Source organism: Phoca vitulina, unplaced genomic scaffold (assembly GCF_004348235.1).
Source record: "Phoca vitulina isolate PV1807 unplaced genomic scaffold, GSC_HSeal_1.0 scaffold56, whole genome shotgun sequence".
In the NCBI taxonomy this organism is placed as follows: Eukaryota; Metazoa; Chordata; class Mammalia; order Carnivora; family Phocidae; genus Phoca; species Phoca vitulina.
In genome coordinates this window covers 3,372,735-3,392,527 of record NW_022589759.1, presented here as the reverse complement: position 1 = coordinate 3,392,527, position 19,793 = coordinate 3,372,735, and the positions used below count along the sequence as shown (strand labels likewise).

Sequence of the window (19,793 nt, the reverse complement as noted above, 5' to 3'; positions counted from 1 at the left end):
CTCGTCCTCCCTCCCGTCCTCCCCCTCGTCCTCCCCCTCGTCCTCCCCCTCGTCCTCCCCCTCGTCCTCCCTTCCGTCCTCCCCCTCGTCCTCCCCCTCGTCCTCCCCTCATCGGTACAGCTGTGCCGGCAGCCGCCGCTCAGAAATAAAAGCTGCCCCCAGATGCTCCTTGCCGCGCGCCTGTCTGCCAGGACGGCAGTGGGAGCCCCGCACACTCTTGGGGTGCCCCCGGGGTGGCCTGGCCCTGCTTGCGGGCTGCTGCCTGGGCCCGCCCCAGCCCCTCCCCGCCCGGACAGCCTCTGAGCGCCCCAAGAGGGCCGACCTCGTTCCCAGGTGCCTGTCACCAGCTTGGCGGGGCTCCAGCCAGACGGAAGGCGCGGGGTCCGGCCTGCCGAACCCCCCGCCCGCCCGCCTCTCCCCCAGGCTCTCCAGCGCCTTGTTTGTCCGCTGCCGGCGGGAAGGTGCCATCTGGCCCAGCCGCCTTCAAGCCGGGCTTTGTCCCGCTGAGGGGACAAGGGGTTTCTGGGGACGGTGCACTCAGGCCCCCCTGCATGGCAGGCTGGGCTCTGCTGTGGGATTTGTACACAGTGCCTGGAGCTTCTCCCCAGATGTGGTCCTTGGGGCGAGGACTTCCTCCGAGGGTTCTGCCGTCCAGCCCCTTGGCTACTGTCGCTGTCCCGCTCGGGCAGCTGGGGAGCCTCCCTACCCAGAGGCCGTGCCCTGTTCAGTCCGTCCCGGGCCACAGGCACGGGGCCGTCTCCATCCCACGGCGGCCCCACGAGGAGCGGAGCGCTGCAGCCGGGTGGCGTGGGCCACCCGTGCCCCGTGGTAGGCGTGTGGGAGGACCCAGCAAGCCCTGACCTGCAAACGGCCCCTGTGACGTTCGCGCGGGCGGGCCACGTGCTGGTCCTCCACCCTGCTTCCCCTTGATGTCCGTGCATCTGTCCCCGTCACACTAGGCGCTGGGGCTGTGCCCACACTAGGCATCTGCGGGACCTGAGGCCAGGCGTGGCCCCTGTAGAGAAGTCTCTGGAACAGTGGGAGGTGGGAGTTCTGGGCGGCTCGCTCTGACCCAGGCTGTTGGTGCGCGTGTCCCCTCGATACCGCCACGTGAACGCCCCTTCAGGGAAGGGCAGGGCAGGGTTCGCGAACCCGCGAGGACCCCGCCGTGAGCAGAGGGGCCATGCCAGCGTGCCGGCGGGAACAGATGTTGCCGCTCATTAAAAATTCCAATCAGCGGCCTGTCTCCTTCAGTTAATTATCACGGATGTGTCTTCTGGAAGGCCGGGGCGGGCGCAGCGGCGGCCTGGCACTGGCCAGGCCCCCCTCAGCTGCTCCCACGGCCCGCCCCGCCCTGGTGCTGGGGGACTGGGGGGGTCGGAGGGCGCAGCACGTCTGCTCCTCCCCTCCCCTACCTGCGCCAGAGAGCCTTGGACCTGGCCGAGCCAGGAACACCGGGTGGAGGAGTAGGGAGCAGGCCATCTCCTCCGGGGACGGGGCTCAGCCGCCACACGTCCAGTGGATCCCCCCCCTTGTTTTCAAGGTGTGCTTGGTGTTTTGCGACACAGTGGAAACCCCACGGATTTGGGGTGGACAGGCCGGGTTTGACCCCCCCATGACTGCCGCCTGCTTTTTTGCAGCCCTGGTTTGCTGTCTGCTTATCAGGAGCGGCCAGACCGGATACCCGAGCGGGGGTTGGGGGACATGGCAGTCCAGGCAGGTGAAGGACGGGAGGAAGGGCCTGGTCGAGAAGCTCGTGGGGCTTGGGGGAGCCCGTGGCCATGCCTCAGAACCGCCGTGGCTGAGGTCAGGCCTGGGCTGGTGTGACCGCGCTTAGGCTGAGAAGGGCTGTCAGGATAGTGGAGGCCCCCCCACCCCCGGCTGGCGCCTGTTCCAGAGTCCAGAAGATTCTGAATAGACGTCAGGAGCCCCCGACTGCTACTGACGCGCTCGGAGTCTTGCTGTTCGGCTCCCTTGAGGCGCGTGAACGACCGGAGGGGCCGCGGCTGTGGGTGGTGTGTGTTCCCGGGACAGGCACCCCTCCGGGCCCTCCCTGGGGCCAGCCGCGGCGGGCTCTGCCCTCGGTCTCGGTCGGGGCTCCTCCTCCTCCGCCTCCCTGTCTTGAGCAAGCCTCTTCTCCAGTCTCCCGGGCTCGGCGGGGCCCCCGCCCACCACCAGTGTGTGCAAAGGTGTCCGCAGACAGGTGCGACCAGTCGGGTACCCCCGCTGCCTGCTGCGGCTGGTGCCGGGACCACCCCAGGGGGTCGGCAGCGGGGTTAGACTGGCGCCTTCTGCCCGGGGGCAGCGCCAGCTTCTCGCCTGCGACTCTGTGGGCACCGGGGGGCCGAGGGCTCTGTGAGGCGCACTGGCAGCTGTCGGCCCAGCTGATGCTTCAGCCCCTGGGGGTCGCCGGTGCGTGCTTGGTGAGCCGCAGGCGGGGGGCCCCGGCTGGCTCTGTTGCTCCCTGCTGCGGAGCGGAGCTCACTTCCCGCGGGTGCTGGACCAGCACCATCTGACCCCCCGAGTTGGGTTTGGAGCCGGCAGGACCCCGTGCGAAGGGCACGCTGGGAGGGCTTGGGTGTTGGTGCGAGGTGGGGGCCCCTGCTCTGTGCCCTGTCCCCTCACGGGCACTTGGTTTTGTGGCCCCAGCAATGAGATGGGTTTCAGTCCAGCCCTCCTGCCGTGAGAAGCCGTGTCCTCCCGGAGCGGGGCTGCCCCCTGCGTGCCCCGCAGGATGGGGTAGAAACTGTTAAGGAAAGCGCAGCAGACGCGAGCCTCTCTGAGTCTGGAGGAGGCCCCAGCCCCGCACCCCGGTCCTGACCCGGTGCTCTCTGTCCTCCAGCAGGACGCTGGCTCTCGGGGCGGCAGCGGTGGTCGGGAGCGCCTCATCGTGGAGCCCCCGCTGCCCCAGGAGAAGGCGGGGGGCCCAGCCATCCCCTCCCACCTGCTCAGCACCCCCTACCCTTTTGGCATCTCCCCCAGCTCTGTGGTGCAGGACTCGCGCTTCCCACCACTCAAGTAAGTTTGCAGGTGGGGGGCACTGTGCTCGGGGTCTGGGTCCCGGAGGCTGCGGCGGTGGTGCCCGGCCGTGGGTCTGCACCAGCTGAGGCTGACAGCCGCCAGATGGTGGCTGAGCCCGGGCCCGCGGCCCCGTCTGTGCCTGCTCCCCGTTTCCGTGCTGACGTGACGGCTGCCTCTCCCACCCAGCCTGCGCCCCCGTTCCTGGGAGCCAGGACCTGTCCCTGGAGACCCTGCCTTCTGGCAGAGGTGGGAGCGGGGTGTGCGGGGGGAAGACCCGTTGCTCAGCCTGGAGCAGGAGCTCTGCTCACCGCTGTCCTTCCGTCCGTCCCCACCCGCAGCCTCCAGCGGCCTGTGCACCACGTGGTGCCCCCGAGCACCGTGACCGAGGACTACCTGAGGAGCTTCCGGCCCTACCACACCACCGAGGACCTCCGCATGTCCTCCCTGCCTCCCCTCGGCCTCGACCCCGCCGCCGCCGCCGCCGCCTACTACCACCCCAGCTACCTGGCCCCGCACCCCTTCCCCCACCCGGCCTTCAGGTGAGGCACCTCGCTGAGTCACCCTCACGTCCTGGGGCCAGGCTCCGTGTCTCGGGGCGGCCCCCAGCCTTCCGAGTCAGCCATTAGGGGTTTGCCCCTGGGGGAGCCCCCCGTCGTCCGTGCTGCCCCTCCCCCACTGGCTGCCTGTTCTGCGTAACCGAGAAGCCCCAGGGGACGTGTGTCCCACGTCCGTGCTCTGTGCGGGAGCCTCCCAAATCCCAGCCCGACGCGTCCGCAGAGCGCGGGTTGCTGCTCACAGGAGGCCTGCCGGTCAGGCCTGGAAGGGTCCTGGCTGGGCTCTGGGGCTGCCCATGGCCTCTATCCGCACGGCCTTTGGGGAGGCTCCTGGCCGCTCTGCCCTGGCTGGGCGACACCTTCGGATGGGCGACACCTTCGGATGGGCCTGGGCTTTGTTTTCTTTAACTTGGGTTCTCACTGCGCCCCATCTTCTCCGCACAGGATGGATGACTCCTACTGCTTGTCAGCCCTACGGTCCCCCTTCTACCCCATCCCCACCCCCGGCTCCCTGCCCCCACTGCACCCGTCCGCTATGCATCTGCACCTCTCCGGGGTCCGCTACCCCCCCGAGCTCTCCCACTCGTCCCTGGCCGCGCTGCACTCGGAGCGGATGTCCAGCCTCAGCGCCGAGAGGTAAGCCCTGTGCTGGGCCGGGGTGGCCGGGGTGGCCGGGGTGGCCGGGGTGGCCGGGCTAGGCCTCGTGTGCTCGGGCTGCTCACCTGCGAGCTGGGGAGTGGCCGGTGCTCGACTTCGAGCTTGGTCTCGGTCGAGCTCCGTCGTCGCGGGCCTCCTGGCGTGAGCGTGTGGTGAGGCTCAGGGAGTCGCTGTGCGGCTTTCGGTCCGGGGGCCTTGGGGTCTCCGGGTGACCCTGCGCGTCTGCTGTCGCGCTGCCAGGGGCCTGTGCCCGGCCCCCCGCACCAGCGCAGCGCCATCACTCCCCCCCCCCCCGTGCCCTGGCCCGCAGGCTGCAGCTGGATGAGGAGCTGAGGCGCGAGCGGGAGCGGGAAGCAGACCGCGAGCGGGAGAAGGAGCGGGAGCGGGAGAAGGAGCGCGAGCGGGAGAAGGAGCTGGAGCGCGAGCGGGAGAAGGAGCGCGAGCGGGAGCTGGAGCGCCAGCGGGAGCAGCGGGCCCGCGAGAAGGACCTGCTGGCGGCCAAGGCGCTGGAGCCGGCCTTCCTGCCCGTGGCCGAGCTGCACGGACTGCGGAGCCACGCCGCCGAGGAGCGGGGCAAGGCCTCGGAGCAGCTGACCCCGACGCGCGCAGGTACCGCGGGCCCGTTTCAGGCCGCAGACGCGAGGTCGCGGAGCCAGGCGGGAGCTGGGGGGAGTGCCCGGTGGCCCCCGATACAAGAGACGTGGATCCCGTCGAGGCTGCCACGCACCGTAGCGAACTGCCGTGAAAGCATCGGGAAGGGAGGGATGACCTTCGTCTTGAACGGATTTTGTTTCATGGCGAGTTTATGTAATCAGACCTAAGGGCTCGTTCACAGCGGGCCCGCGTGGTTCTGGAGGGCTCGTCTTCTCTCGCCAGCCCGCGCGAGCCCAGAGCTGCCGCACCCCGCGGGTCCGATCGGGAGCCGTGCCCACCGGCCACCCCGCGTCCCCGGAGGCCGGGCTCCCTGAAAGCATCCGTAGGGGCCGTGGGGGCAGGCGTGGGCTGGGTCCCCGGTGCGGAGATGCTACCGTGACAGCCTCTCCCCTCCCCCCTCCCACACACAGAGAAGCTGAAGGAGGCGGGCCTGCAGGTCCCGAAGCCCGGGCAGCACCCCTTGCACCCCGCGCCCAGCGCCCACCACGCCGTGCCCAGCCTCCTCTCCAACCACAGCATCTTCCCGCTGCCGGGCAGCAGCGCCACCACAGCCCTGCTGATCCAGCGCACCAACGAGGAGGAGAAGTGGCTGGCGCGGCAGCGGCGGCTGCGGCAGGAGAAGGAGGACCGGCAGTCCCAGGTGTCGGAGTTTCGGCAGCAGGTGCTGGAGCAGCACCTGGACATGGGCCGGCCCCCGGTGCCCACGGAGGCGGAGCACAGGCCGGAGAGCGCCAGGTGGGGCTCGGCGGGGTCGGGGAGTGCCGGGGAACCCCGGGGGGTGGTCTTCACGCTTGGATTTGCTCGTAGCCAGCCAGCATTTATGGAGCGCCTGCAGTTTACCCTGCCTCCTGAGCGCTTTCACTTGCTACCGCGCGCTCCCCGCCCCCCCGACCTGTTTGGCCTGCGAGGAAGCAGAGGCTCCAGGCCGGGAAAAGAGGCACTCAGAGTGATGTCCCATCACTTGGGGACAGGCGCCGGCCAGAGCCACGGCCTTCCCACGCAGCCTGGCTGTGTCCCCGTGGGGACAGTCGTGGCGCCTGGAGGGAGCGAGAGAAGCTTTAACTGATAGTTACACCCATTCTGTCTGTCTCTGCTTTCAAGCCCAAATGTTTTTTAATGAAAAAGGGGACTGTATTTAATTTTTGTTTAAATAAGAAATTAAGTTTATTGTTATTGCAATAAATAATACTCGTTTCCCAGCCCCATTCTGGGATCCCCCGGGAGTCTTTTGTGCCCATCGTTGGGCCCCTTCCTACACTTACAGCTGCCCTCGGGCCTCCCCCCTCCCACCTGTTGGTCTGGCTGTCACCTAGTAGTGTCCCCTGCCCCACCATCCAGCCTTCCAGGGCTCATCAGCCAGAGCTGGCAGAGAGCCTGGCCACGTCTCAGGGACGGGATGCTGGCCTCAGTTTCCCCAGTTGTGCACAAGGCAGGCCGGGTGGGAAGATTTGGGAGTGTCTCTCCAGCTCTTAACGTTGGGGTGCTGTCTGGGTCGGAGGCTTTTTCGGTGTCCACGTGCTCCTTCCCTCTCTTACCTTCAGCTCTCGGCCGACGGGGCCCCGGGTGCTGCTGGCCTGTTCCGCAGCCCAGCCGTGGCGTCTGCTGTTGGGTAGGGCGGCCGCGGGGACTGGCTCGGCTGATCTGGTGTGAGGTGCGCTGCCCCAGCCGACGGCCTGCGCTGCCCGCTGTGGCCGTAGTGAGGGCCGCGGTCTGCACACCGTTCGCTGCTTCTGTGAGCTGGTCTCTGCTCGTCTCTCTCCCCGCCCCGGGCACTGGGAGAGCAGCCAGCACCCCTGGGCGCCTCCTCATCAAGTCTGGGTGTTCTGACTCCCATGGGAGTGTTCCTTTGCCCAAGGCCCGAGGATGCCAGCACCACTGTCCCCGCAGGGGCAGCCTCTGTCTCAGGACCTAGCAGCCTCATGCGGCCCCCAGCTGCCCTCTCCCGGCCCCCGTGGTCCCCGTAGTAGCTGGTGGCTCGCTCAGCCTCACAGCAGCACCAACCTGACATCTGACGGGCCCTTGTGTCCCCGGCTAGAAAACCAGGCGGTGCTTAGCTCTGGTGCACGACGTAGTTAGCGTGCTGAAGGGTGTTATTCCTTGACTGTTTAAGGACACGTGGCTTCTTGGTATGGTCCCCGTTTGTACTCTGCTGATCAGAGGTACAGCGGCACTGGGGGGTTTTCTCCCAGCCTGCATTTGGGAGTAACTCGGTGGCTATGGTTCAGTGTCCCCCCCCCCCCCAGGTGGGGAGAGCCCTGGAAGCCTGCTACGGTAGAGGCAAAGTGTCTTACCTGATAGAAGGTTCCCTCTAGTTCCCGCCCTGCCTGCGTGTGGGGGCACCATGCTCCAGCAAGTGGCTTGGCTCCATGAAGACTCTTGGGGTGTAGCTGCTGCTTTGGGGCCACATGGGGTTGTTGCTTTTTTTTTTTTTTAAGATTTTATTTATTTATCTGAGAGAGGGAGAGCACACAGGGAGAGGGAGAAGCAGACTCCCCGCTGAGCAGAGAGCCTGATGTGAGGCTCGATCCTGGGACTCCGAGATCAATGACCTGAGCCGTAGGCAGATGCTTAACCGACTGAGCCACCCAGGCTGCCGTTCTGATGGGGATCACTGGGGTTCGGCAACAGCACAGACCCACCCTAACTGTGGGGGTCACCCTGGAAGCAGGTCTGCCCCGCCCCACTGGGCTGGGAAGACACCTGGGAGAGAGGAGAGTGGCCCCTTCGAAGGCTGGCCTGCCCTCTGCATCTGCCCACTGCTTGGCACATGTGGAGAGGTGCCAATGACAAGGCCACACCTTGGCCGTCGGGGACTTGTCTTTATTCTGTCTTCAGTGGGCCTTCCTGTGGAAGACAAAGGTGCAGGTCCGTCCTTACACAGAGTTCACAGGGATTCAGGAAGTGGTAGAACGTAAGGACTATTGCCAGGTCGTGGGTGAGAAACAGGAGCACAGGTGGGTCTGGCCTGAGACCGTCTCTGTCCTCAGCAAACAGCGTCCACCTTTGAGCTTCTGTGTCCTCTCAGAAGTCTACACCTACCTGCCTCCAGCTCTGTGCAGGGGAGAGGGGAGGCCACGGGCAGCAGCCTTAGTGCCCCTCCAGCTCTGCTGTCCGGGGGGTTCCCGGGTGGGCAGCGGGCCGGGCTGCTCTGTGACTGATGGCCTGCTCTGCTCATTCCCTAGGCCAGGACCAAACCGTCCAGAGCTGGGCGGCCGAGACGCCCCACAGCACTTTGGCGGGCCCCCGCCGCTCATCTCGCCCAAGCCCCAGCACCATTCTGTGCCCACGGGCCTCTGGAACCCGGTGTCCCTGATGGACAGCAGCCTGGAGACACGGCGGGCCCCTGAGAGCCACGCTCTGCACAGCCACCCCACTCCGTTTGAGCCCAGCCGCCAGGCAGCCGTCCCACTGGTGAAGGTGGAACGGGTCTACTGCCCAGAGAAGGTGGAGGAGGGGCCCCGGAAGCGAGAGGCCACCCCCCTGGACAAGTACCAGCCACCCCCAAGAGAGGCAGCGAGCCTGGAGCACCAGGCCTTTGCTCACGGGCCCGGGCCCTTTCTGGCTGAGCTGGAAAAATCCACCCAGACCATCCTGGGCCAGCAGCGGGCCTCCCTCACCCAGCCCGCCCCCTTTGGGGAGCTCAGCGGGCCCCTGAAGCCAGGCTCGCCGTACCGGCCCGCAGCCCCACGGGGCCCGGACCCCGCCTACATCTACGATGAGCTCCTGCAGCAGCGGCGGAGGCTGGTCAGCAAGCTGGACCTGGAGGAGCGCAGGCGGCGAGAGGCCCAGGAGAAAGGTGCGGTCTCCCTGGAGGCTTCCTGGGACCGCGGGGCAGCGGTGCCAGCCCTCCTCCCGCTCCTTCCTGCCGTGGGCTCTTAGCAGCTCAGGGAGCAAGTTCCCTGGCCTCCGTGTCGCTGACACCTCCACTGGGGAGACAGACCTGGGGTCCCTGCCGGTCCTGCTACAATGAAAATTGGCCCAAAAAGCCAAATCAAAGCTGTCTGGAAGGATGGTTCCACAGACACAAACAATTAATAAGTGATGAACAGAGGCTCATAAGACGGTTTTAAATATTAATGGTGCAGCGTAACAAGGACGGAGGCTGTTGAGAGAACAGGCCTGGGCCCGGTGGGGGCTCCTCCTAGGGGCTGCCGTCCTCGGGGGCGGCAGGCCCAGGTGGGAGTGGGGCAAGGGCAGGAGGTCTGGCCCCCTTTCCTTCCTGCTCCTGCGGTGGGGGTGGGGGAGTGTCAGCCAGCAGGCCCAGGGTGCCCTTGGCCGCCCCCCCCCTGCACACCCTGTCTGACCAGGAGGGGTCAGGGGCTACTCCAGACCAGTGTCTTTTCTCCTGTAGAACTCAGCCTCTTAGCCAGAAGCTGGGGCCAAGGCCAGGTCTTCCCAGGTGGTGGTTCTAGGCTAGATTTCGGGCCTGACAAGTATTTTTCTCCTCCACTTGCCTTGTGAGGGAGGATGAGGGGATACCCTGGCGCCCTTGGTGCAGGGGTTCTACAGTTCTCTGCATCTTAGGGAGGGCCCTGAGTGTGCCTGTCCCTTCCTGGGTAGTGGACCCAGATGGCCACAGTAGGAGGGAGTGGATATGCACACACAGCCTTGGGTTGCCATGGACACAGCCCCAGGCCTGCGGGATGAGTGATTCCCTGCAGAGAGAGCACTGTCCGTTCACACTACCTTAGCCTGGTCACTTGGGGTCCAGAGGAAGCCTGGCGTCTGCCTCCTGCATCTTCCACCCCCACCCCCACCCCCCAGTTGCCATCCCTATAAAGTGCTAAAATCCTAGGACTGGGGGTTAATGCACATTTCCACCTGGGATAAAAGGACTCTGGGTTTTGGGGTGCTCAGAGCGGTCGGCAGGGCTTGGTCTCACAGGTGCGTCTGTACACACGACACGGAGGGGCCCCGTGTCTGCAGCATCCGCTGGAGGACAAGGCTCCTTGCCCAGCCCAACGAATCCGTTCTTGCCCCCAGGATACTTCTACGACGTGGATGACTCCTACGATGAGAGCGACGAGGAGGAGGTCAGGGCCCACCTCCGCTGCGTGGCCGAGCAGCCGCCACTCAAGCTGGACACTTCCTCCGAGGTATCTGGAATCTGGTCCCCGCCGTGTGGGGCTGCGGGCTGGGCTTCTGGTGCCCCCATCAGAGCCTGCTTCTTGGCTTCCCTCCCACTGTCCCGGGCAGCCCCGCACTTGTGGGACTCCCTGCGCTCCTCCATGCCCACGACTGCGGGTGTCTGGATGCACTCACTGTCACGGTCCTACCCCTCTGGCCCGGCACAGAGTGGGCCACAGCACAAGGGCCACGCGGACCCCAGGAGGGGCCCCTGGGACAGTGGAAGCATGCCGCTGCCAGTGGTTTCAAACTCATTTGTTTTCTTTCCCAATCTAGAAGCTAGAGTTTTTGCAACTTTTTGGCTTGACCACCCAACAGCAGAAGGAGGAATTGCTGACCCAGAAGCGGAGGAAGCGGCGGCGGATGCTGAGGGAGAGAAGCCCGTCGCCCCCGACGATTCAGAACAAGCGGCAGACGCCTTCACCGAGACTGGCACTGTCCACCCGCTACAGTCCCGACGAGATGAACAACAGCCCCAACTTCGAAGAGAAGAAGAAGTTCCTGACCATCTTCAACCTGACTCACATCAGTGCCGAGAAGAGGAAAGGTACGGCCTGGTGCGGGCCCCACGGGGCGGGGTCACTGTGGCCATGAGCTTCTGGACAAGCAGGGGCCGTGGGCTCCTGGTGGCATCTGGAACCACTTCATCCTGGGGCTCTCTCAACTCCCTCTGGCCCCCGAGGCGGCCGCCGCTTTGCTCTCACAGGCCTGCCCCCGTGTCTCTCGGGCATCCAGTTTCTCTCCACCCCAAACGCAAATTCCCCTCCTTGGAGCACATTTCTCTTGTCGCATCAGTGGCCTCTGTTCTGTGTGTAAAGCCCACTTTTGTCGGCTGCTCTGTCACTTGTCAGACCTCCCGGCGAGTGGGGCGACCCCTGGGTGCACGGTCGCATCGCACCTTCCCGCAGTAGCGGCTCTTTCCTCTTGGTGGGGGCCGGCATGGCCCACGGCACTTCGTGTTCCCATGGCAGGAGGCTCCGGGTGGCCCGTGGCGGCCAGGCAGAGCCAGCAGATGCCGTGATGGGACAGCTTGCCCTGGAAGGTGCTTCTAGGTCCGTCCGGCCACTGGGGGCCATGTTGGGGCCGCCTCCTTGGGCTGGAGTCCATAGTGCAGAAGGAGTGGTGCGCTCTAAACGCATTCTGGTATCCCCTTCTTGGGTCTGCTCCCCACGCTCGCTTAGCGCCAGGATGTGAGTTCAGGTGAACTTGGCCTGTCCAGGTGCTCATTTGCACACTTCCAAGTCCAACTTGCTGACACCTAGGTGGTCCCTTCTCTCTGGAAGGAGTCCAAATGAAAGCAGAAGTGCTTACTGGTCACGTACTTGCTTCCACTTACTTCATTAGTGGGGCGTGGCCGTTTGCTTTTTGCCTTTAACCAGTAAAGTGGAAGCCGTGCACTCTGAGGCAGTGACGTATTGATCACCAGCACCAGTCCCTGGGAACAACCACAGTCTGTAACAAGCATCTTTTTGCCTGACTTAATTCCTAATTCCTAGCGGACGCCACCAATAACAGAAGCACTTCGTGTCAGTAACAAGTGCCACCGCACCAGGGACTCGCCGCGGTAGGCGTCACGGGGCTCTGGTCCCGTTTCGGTAGATGGCAACCGTCCTGGGACTTGGGCTCGCATACCAGGAGCTGTAGGAGAGGAGGAGTGTGTGGATCTTCTGGGGTTGCTCTTTGTGTTGGGACCTTTTGTGCGTCGGAGTCTTTTAAATAAGAATACGGCGTCGGCAGTCACCTCCGAAGATCACAGGAACCCGTTATTTTGCTGTACACACATAGTTGTTTTTGGACTGCATCTAGAACGCTCTGTAGTAAAAGCTAAGCAGAATCTGGGCTCACTCTAAAATGAAGATTTCTTCCTTTAAACACAGCCTGTCCCTTTGGTGCTTGCTTTGCTGTTGTTGGTTTAAAGGACTTGCACCTGCCAGTCACGGCCTGGGCTAGCAGCCTGCTCCCCTTCCCTCTCAGCAGTGACGCAACGGTGTTGTTAATCTCAGGCTGCTTTTCTCATAGACAAAGAGAAACTTGTTGAAATGCTCCATGCCATGAAGCAGAAGGCCCTGTCCGCAGCAGTGGCAGACCCACTCAGGAACTCTCCGAGGGACAGTCCTGCTGTCTCCCTGAGCGGTAAGGCCCAGGGCGGGAAGGACAGCCCCTTCCTCCGCCGCCGCCTGGGACTGTCCCGAGGGCTGCCCGAGGTCAGAGGCGACCCCTCAAGGTCTTCTTTGTCATGAATCTTTCCTCCTGGAAACAGAGTGTGTTTCTCTCCATCTCTCTCTCTCAGAAGCTCCCTGCACGGTTGGGAAGGCTGTCCTCGGGACAGAGCAGGAGAGTGGGAAGTCAGGGCTGCGAGCCAACGGGGACGGTCCTGGCTTCCGCTGTCTGTGGTGGGTCAGTGTAGTCACAGTGCGGCCAGGCCTCGGAAGCCCCGTGCCCGGATCCCGGCACCTGCTGCTTCGGCGCTGCTGCTCCTGCTGGCCCCGAGCTGGCACTCTTCTCCCGTGTCTCCGTCTTGCTTGTTCTGCCCTGCAGGGCTCTCCGACACCTGCTTTCACACCTCCTCTCTCTCTCTCTCTCTCTCTCTCTCATGGCTTCGGTTAAACCTTGCTGCGCTGCTGAGTGGAGCAGGAAATCTTTATGGTCCGGCACTGTTCTCAAATCCTAACATGGTCTTTCTTACCGGGTTGGGCCACGTAACATCTACCTTTCGGGTGATCTGAAGCAACTTGCTTCTTCCTTCAGACTCTCTTTCTTCCCAGATGCCTTCCTGGGGCGCCTTTCAAGGATGGACTTGCTGCCGAACACAGCCCCACCTTCTGACCACACGCGCTCACTGACGTTTAATTAAACGGCCCCCTGAGTCCGTCCTTTGCACTAGGTCTTTATTAAATGTAAGCTCTAGAGGTCAGGGTCCGCCTGTTCACTTGCCGCTCTTAACATTTTCCTCGCTTTCTGTCTCTAAAAGAACCAGCCACGCAGCAAGCCTCTCTGGATACGGAGAAGCCTGTGGGTGTTGCTGCTTCCTTGTCTGACGTTGCAAACGCCATGGAGCCTGGGAGACTGGAGCAGCTCCGGCCCCAGGACCCAGCTCCTGCCAGCAGCGAGAAGGCCAGGCTGAGTGAGGCCCCCGGGAGCAAGAAGAGCCTAAGCATGCTTCATTACATCCGGGGCCCTGCGCCCAAGGACATTCCCGTGCCACTGTCCCACAGCATCAACGGGAAGAGCAAGCCGTGGGAGCCCTTCATGGCAGAGGAGTTTGCACATCAGTTCCACGAGTCTGTGCTGCAGTCCACCCAGAAGGCCCTGCAGAAGCATAAAGGTAAAGAGGCTGCCTGTCCCTGTCCTGCTCCCATGTCACGAGAGCAGCCTGGAGCACTCAGCTGCAGCCAGGGGCTTGCCCCTTAAACTTCAGTGTGCACAAGGCACCTGAGACGGGACCAAGAAGTCTCCATTGCTAACAGGTGCCCAGGTGATGATGGTGCCCCTGGTCCACTGACCACACTTCAAGAAAAGTTAGCGAGCAATGTCCTCTGAGTTGAGTTAGAAGCCCTTCCTTTTTGTAGAGCCAGGTGAGGGGTCTCTCAGGCACAGAGAGGCTCTGTTCCTTCTGTAGCTTATGGATTTTCCAGCATTCCCGTACACACTCACCTGGGAATCTCCCTGCTCTTTGATAACCAGCAGGTGTTTGTTCCAGTAACCTCAGAGAGCACTTTGTATAACACTCGAGCCCCCGGATCCACTCCCCTTGGACATTTCGGTGGGAGTCCCCGAAGGTAGGAGAACAGGAGTCACTACAGCTCATTCTCACTGGATCAAAGGTTGAAACTGACTGGAGGGAAAAGAATCCCCAATGGTTAAGTAACTACTGAGTATAAAATTTTCGTATGCTCTAATAGCCAGAAGAAGATAATTAGGTTATTAGGCCAAAGCCATTTTGAACATGTTTATTACTACAAACTATAAAAGATGAATGTGGGTACGTAAGCATCTGCAGACGCACAGCTCTGACGCTGTGTCAGCGTCTCCTCGGTGAGTTAACGCCGCCATCGACAGACAGAAAGATACCAAAGAGCCAAGGGTGGTGGTTTTCGCAATGAAAATCTGGAGGAATTCTTGACTGGGTGTTTGTCATGAATTTACTTGAACGAATCTTGTTTTTCAAGGAGAAAATACTTTTGACAGGATGCCCGGGTTAAATACCCCATGGCCTCCCAGACTCACCTCACAGAGGCTTTTCTGTGGATCTAGGACATGTTTTTCCTGCCTTGTTTTACGTCAACCCTTTCCTGACATTACACTCAACTGTTTCCTTAAGATTTTTTAAGATGCATTTATTTTAGCGCACGTGCAAGAATCCGAAGCAGGCTCTCTGCCCAGCAGAGCCTCACACAGGGCTCCCTCCCAGGGGCCCAGAGATTCCAACCTGAACAGAATTCAGGAGTCGGACGCCCCACCAGCTGTGCCACCCTAGCACCCCTTCCTCGGGGTTTTAAAGCCACGCGTCTCCTGCCGGTCTGAGCCCTACAGGTGCATCGCCGGCGCACGTCCCAGACCGTAGCAGAGGCCGTGTGTACCTGTTAGGACACGCCCTGCGGGGCCATGTCACAGGGCGGCGCCAGCCTTGTCTAAAGAGGTCCGAACAACAGCTAACGGGGTATGCCTGGGGACCACGGGACATGCACTTTCTGAGAGTGGGGACTGGTATCCACAGAGGGCCGGCTGCAGACCAGGCTCAAGCACCATTTCCTACAACAGGACGCTGACGCTCTGGGATCGGCGTGGCTGAGACCGCACACCCGTTAGGACTGAGTGGACCACATCCAGGGCTGCTGTGGTCATTACGGCTCTCTGACCTTGCCCTTGGGTGCCGTGTTTGACCTCTGAAGGGCATAGGTCTCTCCGTACTGCCTTTAGTCAGCAGACCTGCAGTCACACAGGCTCCTGCAGGCCTGTGACGAGCCTGTTCTGTCCCCGCAGGGAACGTAGCCGTCCTGTCTGCAGAGCAGAACCACAAAGTTGACACGTCCATCCACTACAACATTCCCGAGCTACAGTCCTCCAGCCGGCTCCCTCTGCCCCAGCACAACGGGCAGCAGGAGGCCCCCCCTGGGAGGAAGGGCCCCCTCACGCAGGAGATGGACCAGGACTCAGAGGAGGACGAGGAAGACGGAGAGGAGGATGAGGACGAACCCCCCAGGCGCAAGTGGCAAGGGATTGAGGCAATCTTTGAAGCTTACCAGGAACATATAGAAGGTACAGTGAGGGGGGAGGGGGCCGAGGGCTGTGGGAAAGAAAGTAAAAGCAGCTCCCTCATCCCCTCCGTGTGGGATCTCCCTGCCAACCCCGGGGACTCTGAGTGGTGGCACTGACATTCTGCATTCCCGGGGCACAGCTAGGTAATTTTCCTCTGCTACTCTGCCTATTTCAAGAACTGTTCTTCAGGCTTCTGCAGGTGCCCCAGTTTACAGACTGGAGGCCACTGTCACTGGAGGAACTTAAGTTCCAGTGCCTGCCATCACTCAGTGTGACAGCCAAGCCTGGGACATGCCGTCTGTGCTTGCTGTCTTCCATCGCGCGTCTCAATAGTCCATCAGTTCTGACTGTGGCTACACACAAGGGGCCTGAAAACAGAAGGTTTATGAACTTAGCTGAGCCCCAGAGAGCGAGGCCTTGTCACTGCCAGAGGCTGCCTCCCCTTCCAGTGCCTCAAGGCTGCTGGCAGTTCCCTCACAGGCCCTGTCACCCTCCCGGGCTCGCGCTTGGCACAGGGAGGCGAGCCCTCACCAGCCGCCGCACGCCTCTCCCGCCCTGGCCTAGTGCTTCGGGCTGAGGGGCCGTGGGTGGGGGGGTCACAAGGCCTGAGTGCTGTCCTTGTGCTTGTCGCACACTGGCTCATTTCTCTGCTCCTCCGTTTCCTCGAGAGGCATCTAGCTTGCAGGCTGGGAGGCTGCAGTGCGTTGACTTCAGTGCAGGGGGCCCCTGCCCCGTCTGGAAGGGCAGGTGGTGAGCTGGGCGCCCACTGCTGGCCTCCCGCCCCACCCCCCGACCATCTTTGAGGTGTCGGGGAGGGGGGCTACCACTCCCTGACTCATGCCTTAACATTCAGAGGAGTTTTCATTTTGAGCATGGACTGGGACTCCTTGTACATTTGATTATGGAATGTCCTAATCATTGCAAATCCTTTGAGAACACATTTTAAAACACTCACAAAAGGAATGCCCGTGTACCCACAAGCAGCCTATCTGCTCCTGCACTTTGCTTTCTCCCCCACGAGGAATCCTGTTTTGAACTGCTCACTCCTTACATGTTGTTTCCAAGTGAATACATGTGTATCCAGAACCCGTGTAGAGCATTTCTTCAGAGTGAAATGTGTCCATCTTATCTGGGTTTGTTTTTTGGTGCCTTGTTGGGAATCCTTCACTGCCCCGAGGACACGATTCTCTCCATTTTCTTCTAAAATTCTTCAGGCTCTGCTTTTGTTAGGCCTAGAATTCATTTCTGTGCATGGCTTAAGGTAGAAATTCATTCCCCCGTCCCCCCTCAGCGAACAGACAGTTACCCTGGCAGTGTGTGGGGTGCTGTCTTGGCCCCCTCCCCCACGCCCGGGGCGAGCTGTGGAGCCCGTCTCTGGGCCGCGCAGTGGGTGCACTTGCTCGGCCGCTCTCTGCTGAGGAGCATGCTTTCATCTGCTGCACTTCTCTGGGCCCTTAGGGGTTCCTCCCATGGATTTTAGGATCACCTTGTTTGTTCCAAAAAATTCTTAGAATTTGCAGTTGCACTGAATTTACAGACTTGGGGAGGATTAGTATTTTTGATAGCAGTGCTATTACCTCTATGATTATGGTATTAAATTGCATTAAACCATTTACTCCCCCCTCCCTTTTTTTTTGCCGTAAGCAGCATCCTTTTATTACATTGAGTTTTAGGTGTTAGTTGGGTTATCATGGATTTTTTAGTTTTTGTTTTCCTTTATTCCTTACATGATCGTAGATGGTCAGACCTTCTGTCAATCAAATTTAGTTCTTCTGAGTTTTTACTTTTTGTCCTGCTGCCATGCTGAGGACCTCTGGGCTATTGAACAGAGCACTGGGAAGAAATACAGGTTCTCATTGGCTGCCGTGTTGATGGCACAGGACTGTCCGCGTTCACGTGGTGCGTAGGTCCATGGAGGGGACAGCCTTTGGTGTTCTCTGCTGTTGCTGGCTGAGCTCGTTAGCACTTCCGGTCTGTGCTCTTCAGCGCTAGGAGACGGGTTTTACTGCCCTGCGTTTTGCTCTCGCAGTTGTTCTGCCTCTGTAATTCAGTCAGCTAGCCTGTCCTGGCTTTCATTCCTTTTGTTAAAGTACAAAAAAAAAAAGTTTACTTCTCGTTCCCGTAAAGTCCATCACAGGACTGCGGGACTCTCCAGGACAAGTGCCCTCCAGGTAGGGGCGCAGCATTCCACACGACTAGCCGTTGCTGACCCCTTTTCCTGTAGAGGTTTCCGCAGCCGACACAGGAAGAGCACTGGTATTGGACCAACAAATAAGGCTTCAGCCCAGCCTGGCTTTCATTCTTGAAACACTTCATAGAAAGCAGAGATTTATCCTTGAAAGTTTGAAGTCACTCCTGTTAAAACCAGGCCCAAGATCTTACACTTTCAAAGTTCAAGTTTACTCTTGCTTTTTTTTTTTTAGCAGCTTATTAAAAGCTTTCATACCTAAGTCTTAAAATTTTTTATCTTTTTTTTTGAAAAATGCATTTTAAGACCATAAATTTGCCCTTAATGACTTCCTAAGGTGTATGTCTTAAATAGCCTTTTGATGCTAGGTCTTCTGTGTGCCATGGGCTGGATGTCCCTGTGTAATGCACAGGGCTGGGCGCCGTGGGCCAAAGGAGCGCTCTGGCTGCCCGGAGAGAAGGGCAGCCCTGCCCAAGCCTGTGGCCCCGGGCACAGAAGACATAGCACCATGGCGTATCTGTCGTTTCAGAGCAAGCCCTGGAGCGGCAGGTTCTGCAGACGCAGTGCAGACGGCTGGAGGCCCAGCACTACAGCCTCAGCCTCACAGCCGAGCAGCTCTCCCACAGCATGGCGGTGAGTCTCCGGGCCGCACACGGAAGAATAGAGAGCAGCTGGGTGCGGGTGGTCTTAAAACACCCCATGCTTTGTTTAACCTTTCATTACCCATACAGTTGAGTTTTGAGGGGTAATGCTCTTTTATGAAGCTACAACTTGTAATTGGTGGGGGGGGGATTAGGGAGCCAACTGGTTCTCCAGGATTTAGCTAAAAGGGGGGGGGTACTGTGAATTTACAGAATATTGATCCTGGAAGCGAGATGTTAATTTAATCTCCCTCTGGGCGAGTTAGTACCTGTATCCATCTCCCCCGAGGATTTGCTGACTGGAGAAGGATCTTACAGGAGGAGCAAAGCTCTTAGGACAGCGGCCCCTCCTACTCCTGTAGCCGGGTCCCACTGCTCTGTCAGCGGCGCTGGTCTCCCCCACTCCCTGGCTTCCTCTTGGCGCATGGGGCCATGGGGCTGCGGAGCTTGGCAACTCCAGAGCAGCAAAAGTTTTATGGGCTAATTTTTTAAAATCTTAGGGTTGATGTTGAGCCAGCAGTGTACCCTGGTTCTATGGGAGTGAGCAGGTCCCTTGTGAGAACCTAAAAGGCTTTGGGCACAGCTTGAACTGGTTCGTCCAGAGACCACGGTCAGAATCCTGAGCCGGGAAGGGGAGGTTTCTGGAGCCTAGAAGGTGTGCCTTTCCTCATGGCCCCCAGAGCATTCATGCATCACACCCATTTCCCTACTATAAAATGAATGTTTTACCTGAATCTCTCTCTCCAGGAGTTGAGGAGCCAGAAACAGAAGATTGTCTCAGAGAGGGAGCGACTCCAGGCAGAACTGGATCACTTAAGGAAGTGCCTTGCGTTGCCTGCAATGCATTGGCCTAGAGGTTACTTTAAGGGATATCCTAGGTGACGGTTTCCCTTGCACTAGGCCGAACCTATAGTATAGAAATATTATCTATTTTATTACCTTGAATATTTAATATTTTTCACTGGGAGGTTTGAAGCTTAAAACAAAAAGAGAATGTGCCATGCATGAAGCAAAGGATTCCAGGCTCTGAAGAACGAATGAACTCGCCTTGACTTCAATGCAGCTGAATCACCTTTGTCATTCAGTGAGCAACTGATGTAGGACGCCCATAGTTCTTTTTAAAGGTGGTTTTATTCTTCCCCCGATCATTATTTTCGAATCTGAAAGAGAAGGCTCCCTTACCAACACTAAAACTTGATCATTTATGGCCCCTGGGTGCATAAGACTGGATCAGACCGAGCGTGTTCTGTTCCTGGTGTGGCCGTGTTAGCACGTCCTGAGAACCCAGTCTGCTTTCACTGCAGCGTTGGGTCGGCCTCGCTCCTCCCCAGGACTGAGACCTGCTTCAGCTGGAAGAAGGTGGGGTGCATTTCCGGTAAAGGGCTTATTTGTTTGTTACTTTTCTGCAAAATTTTCGAAGCAACAGGTCCTAGGAGCACACAAAGCAACAGTACTGAAGCCTCACCCAAAGGCTTTTCCCTGGAAAAGCTCTTCTCTAAAGCGCATCAACAAACTGAAGGTACCTTTTTATTACTCCGTGGGGGGAAATGTACAGAGCTGTGTCTACATACGTGCACACCCACCGGTTGTTACTGCGGCGGGCTGTGTTTTCATACAAACGTAAATTTTGAGAGAAAAGTCAAAGGTGCTTCAGCCTTGTACTGTGTATATATATTAAAAAACAAAGTTTTG

The 19,793-nt window shown here is 60.1% G+C and overlaps 1 protein-coding gene across 1 annotated transcript in view; it reads left to right on the top strand.

Annotated features, from left to right (window-relative positions):
• Positions 1-19,631, top strand: part of GSE1 (Gse1 coiled-coil protein) — a 399,189-nt gene extending 379,558 nt beyond the window's left edge. Inside the window, exons 5-17 of the mRNA XM_032389726.1 lie at positions 2,846-3,018; positions 3,360-3,560; positions 4,020-4,211; positions 4,543-4,841; positions 5,297-5,621; positions 8,069-8,682; positions 9,870-9,982; positions 10,290-10,560; positions 12,033-12,146; positions 12,985-13,338; positions 14,997-15,272; positions 17,990-18,093; positions 18,849-19,631. Of these exons, the coding sequence (XP_032245617.1) occupies positions 2,846-3,018; positions 3,360-3,560; positions 4,020-4,211; positions 4,543-4,841; positions 5,297-5,621; positions 8,069-8,682; positions 9,870-9,982; positions 10,290-10,560; positions 12,033-12,146; positions 12,985-13,338; positions 14,997-15,272; positions 17,990-18,093; positions 18,849-18,983 (3,171 nt within the window). The 3' untranslated portion in view covers positions 18,984-19,631. The remainder of the gene's footprint in view (positions 1-2,845; positions 3,019-3,359; positions 3,561-4,019; positions 4,212-4,542; positions 4,842-5,296; positions 5,622-8,068; positions 8,683-9,869; positions 9,983-10,289; positions 10,561-12,032; positions 12,147-12,984; positions 13,339-14,996; positions 15,273-17,989; positions 18,094-18,848) is intronic.
• Positions 19,632-19,793: the final 162 nt, after the last annotated feature.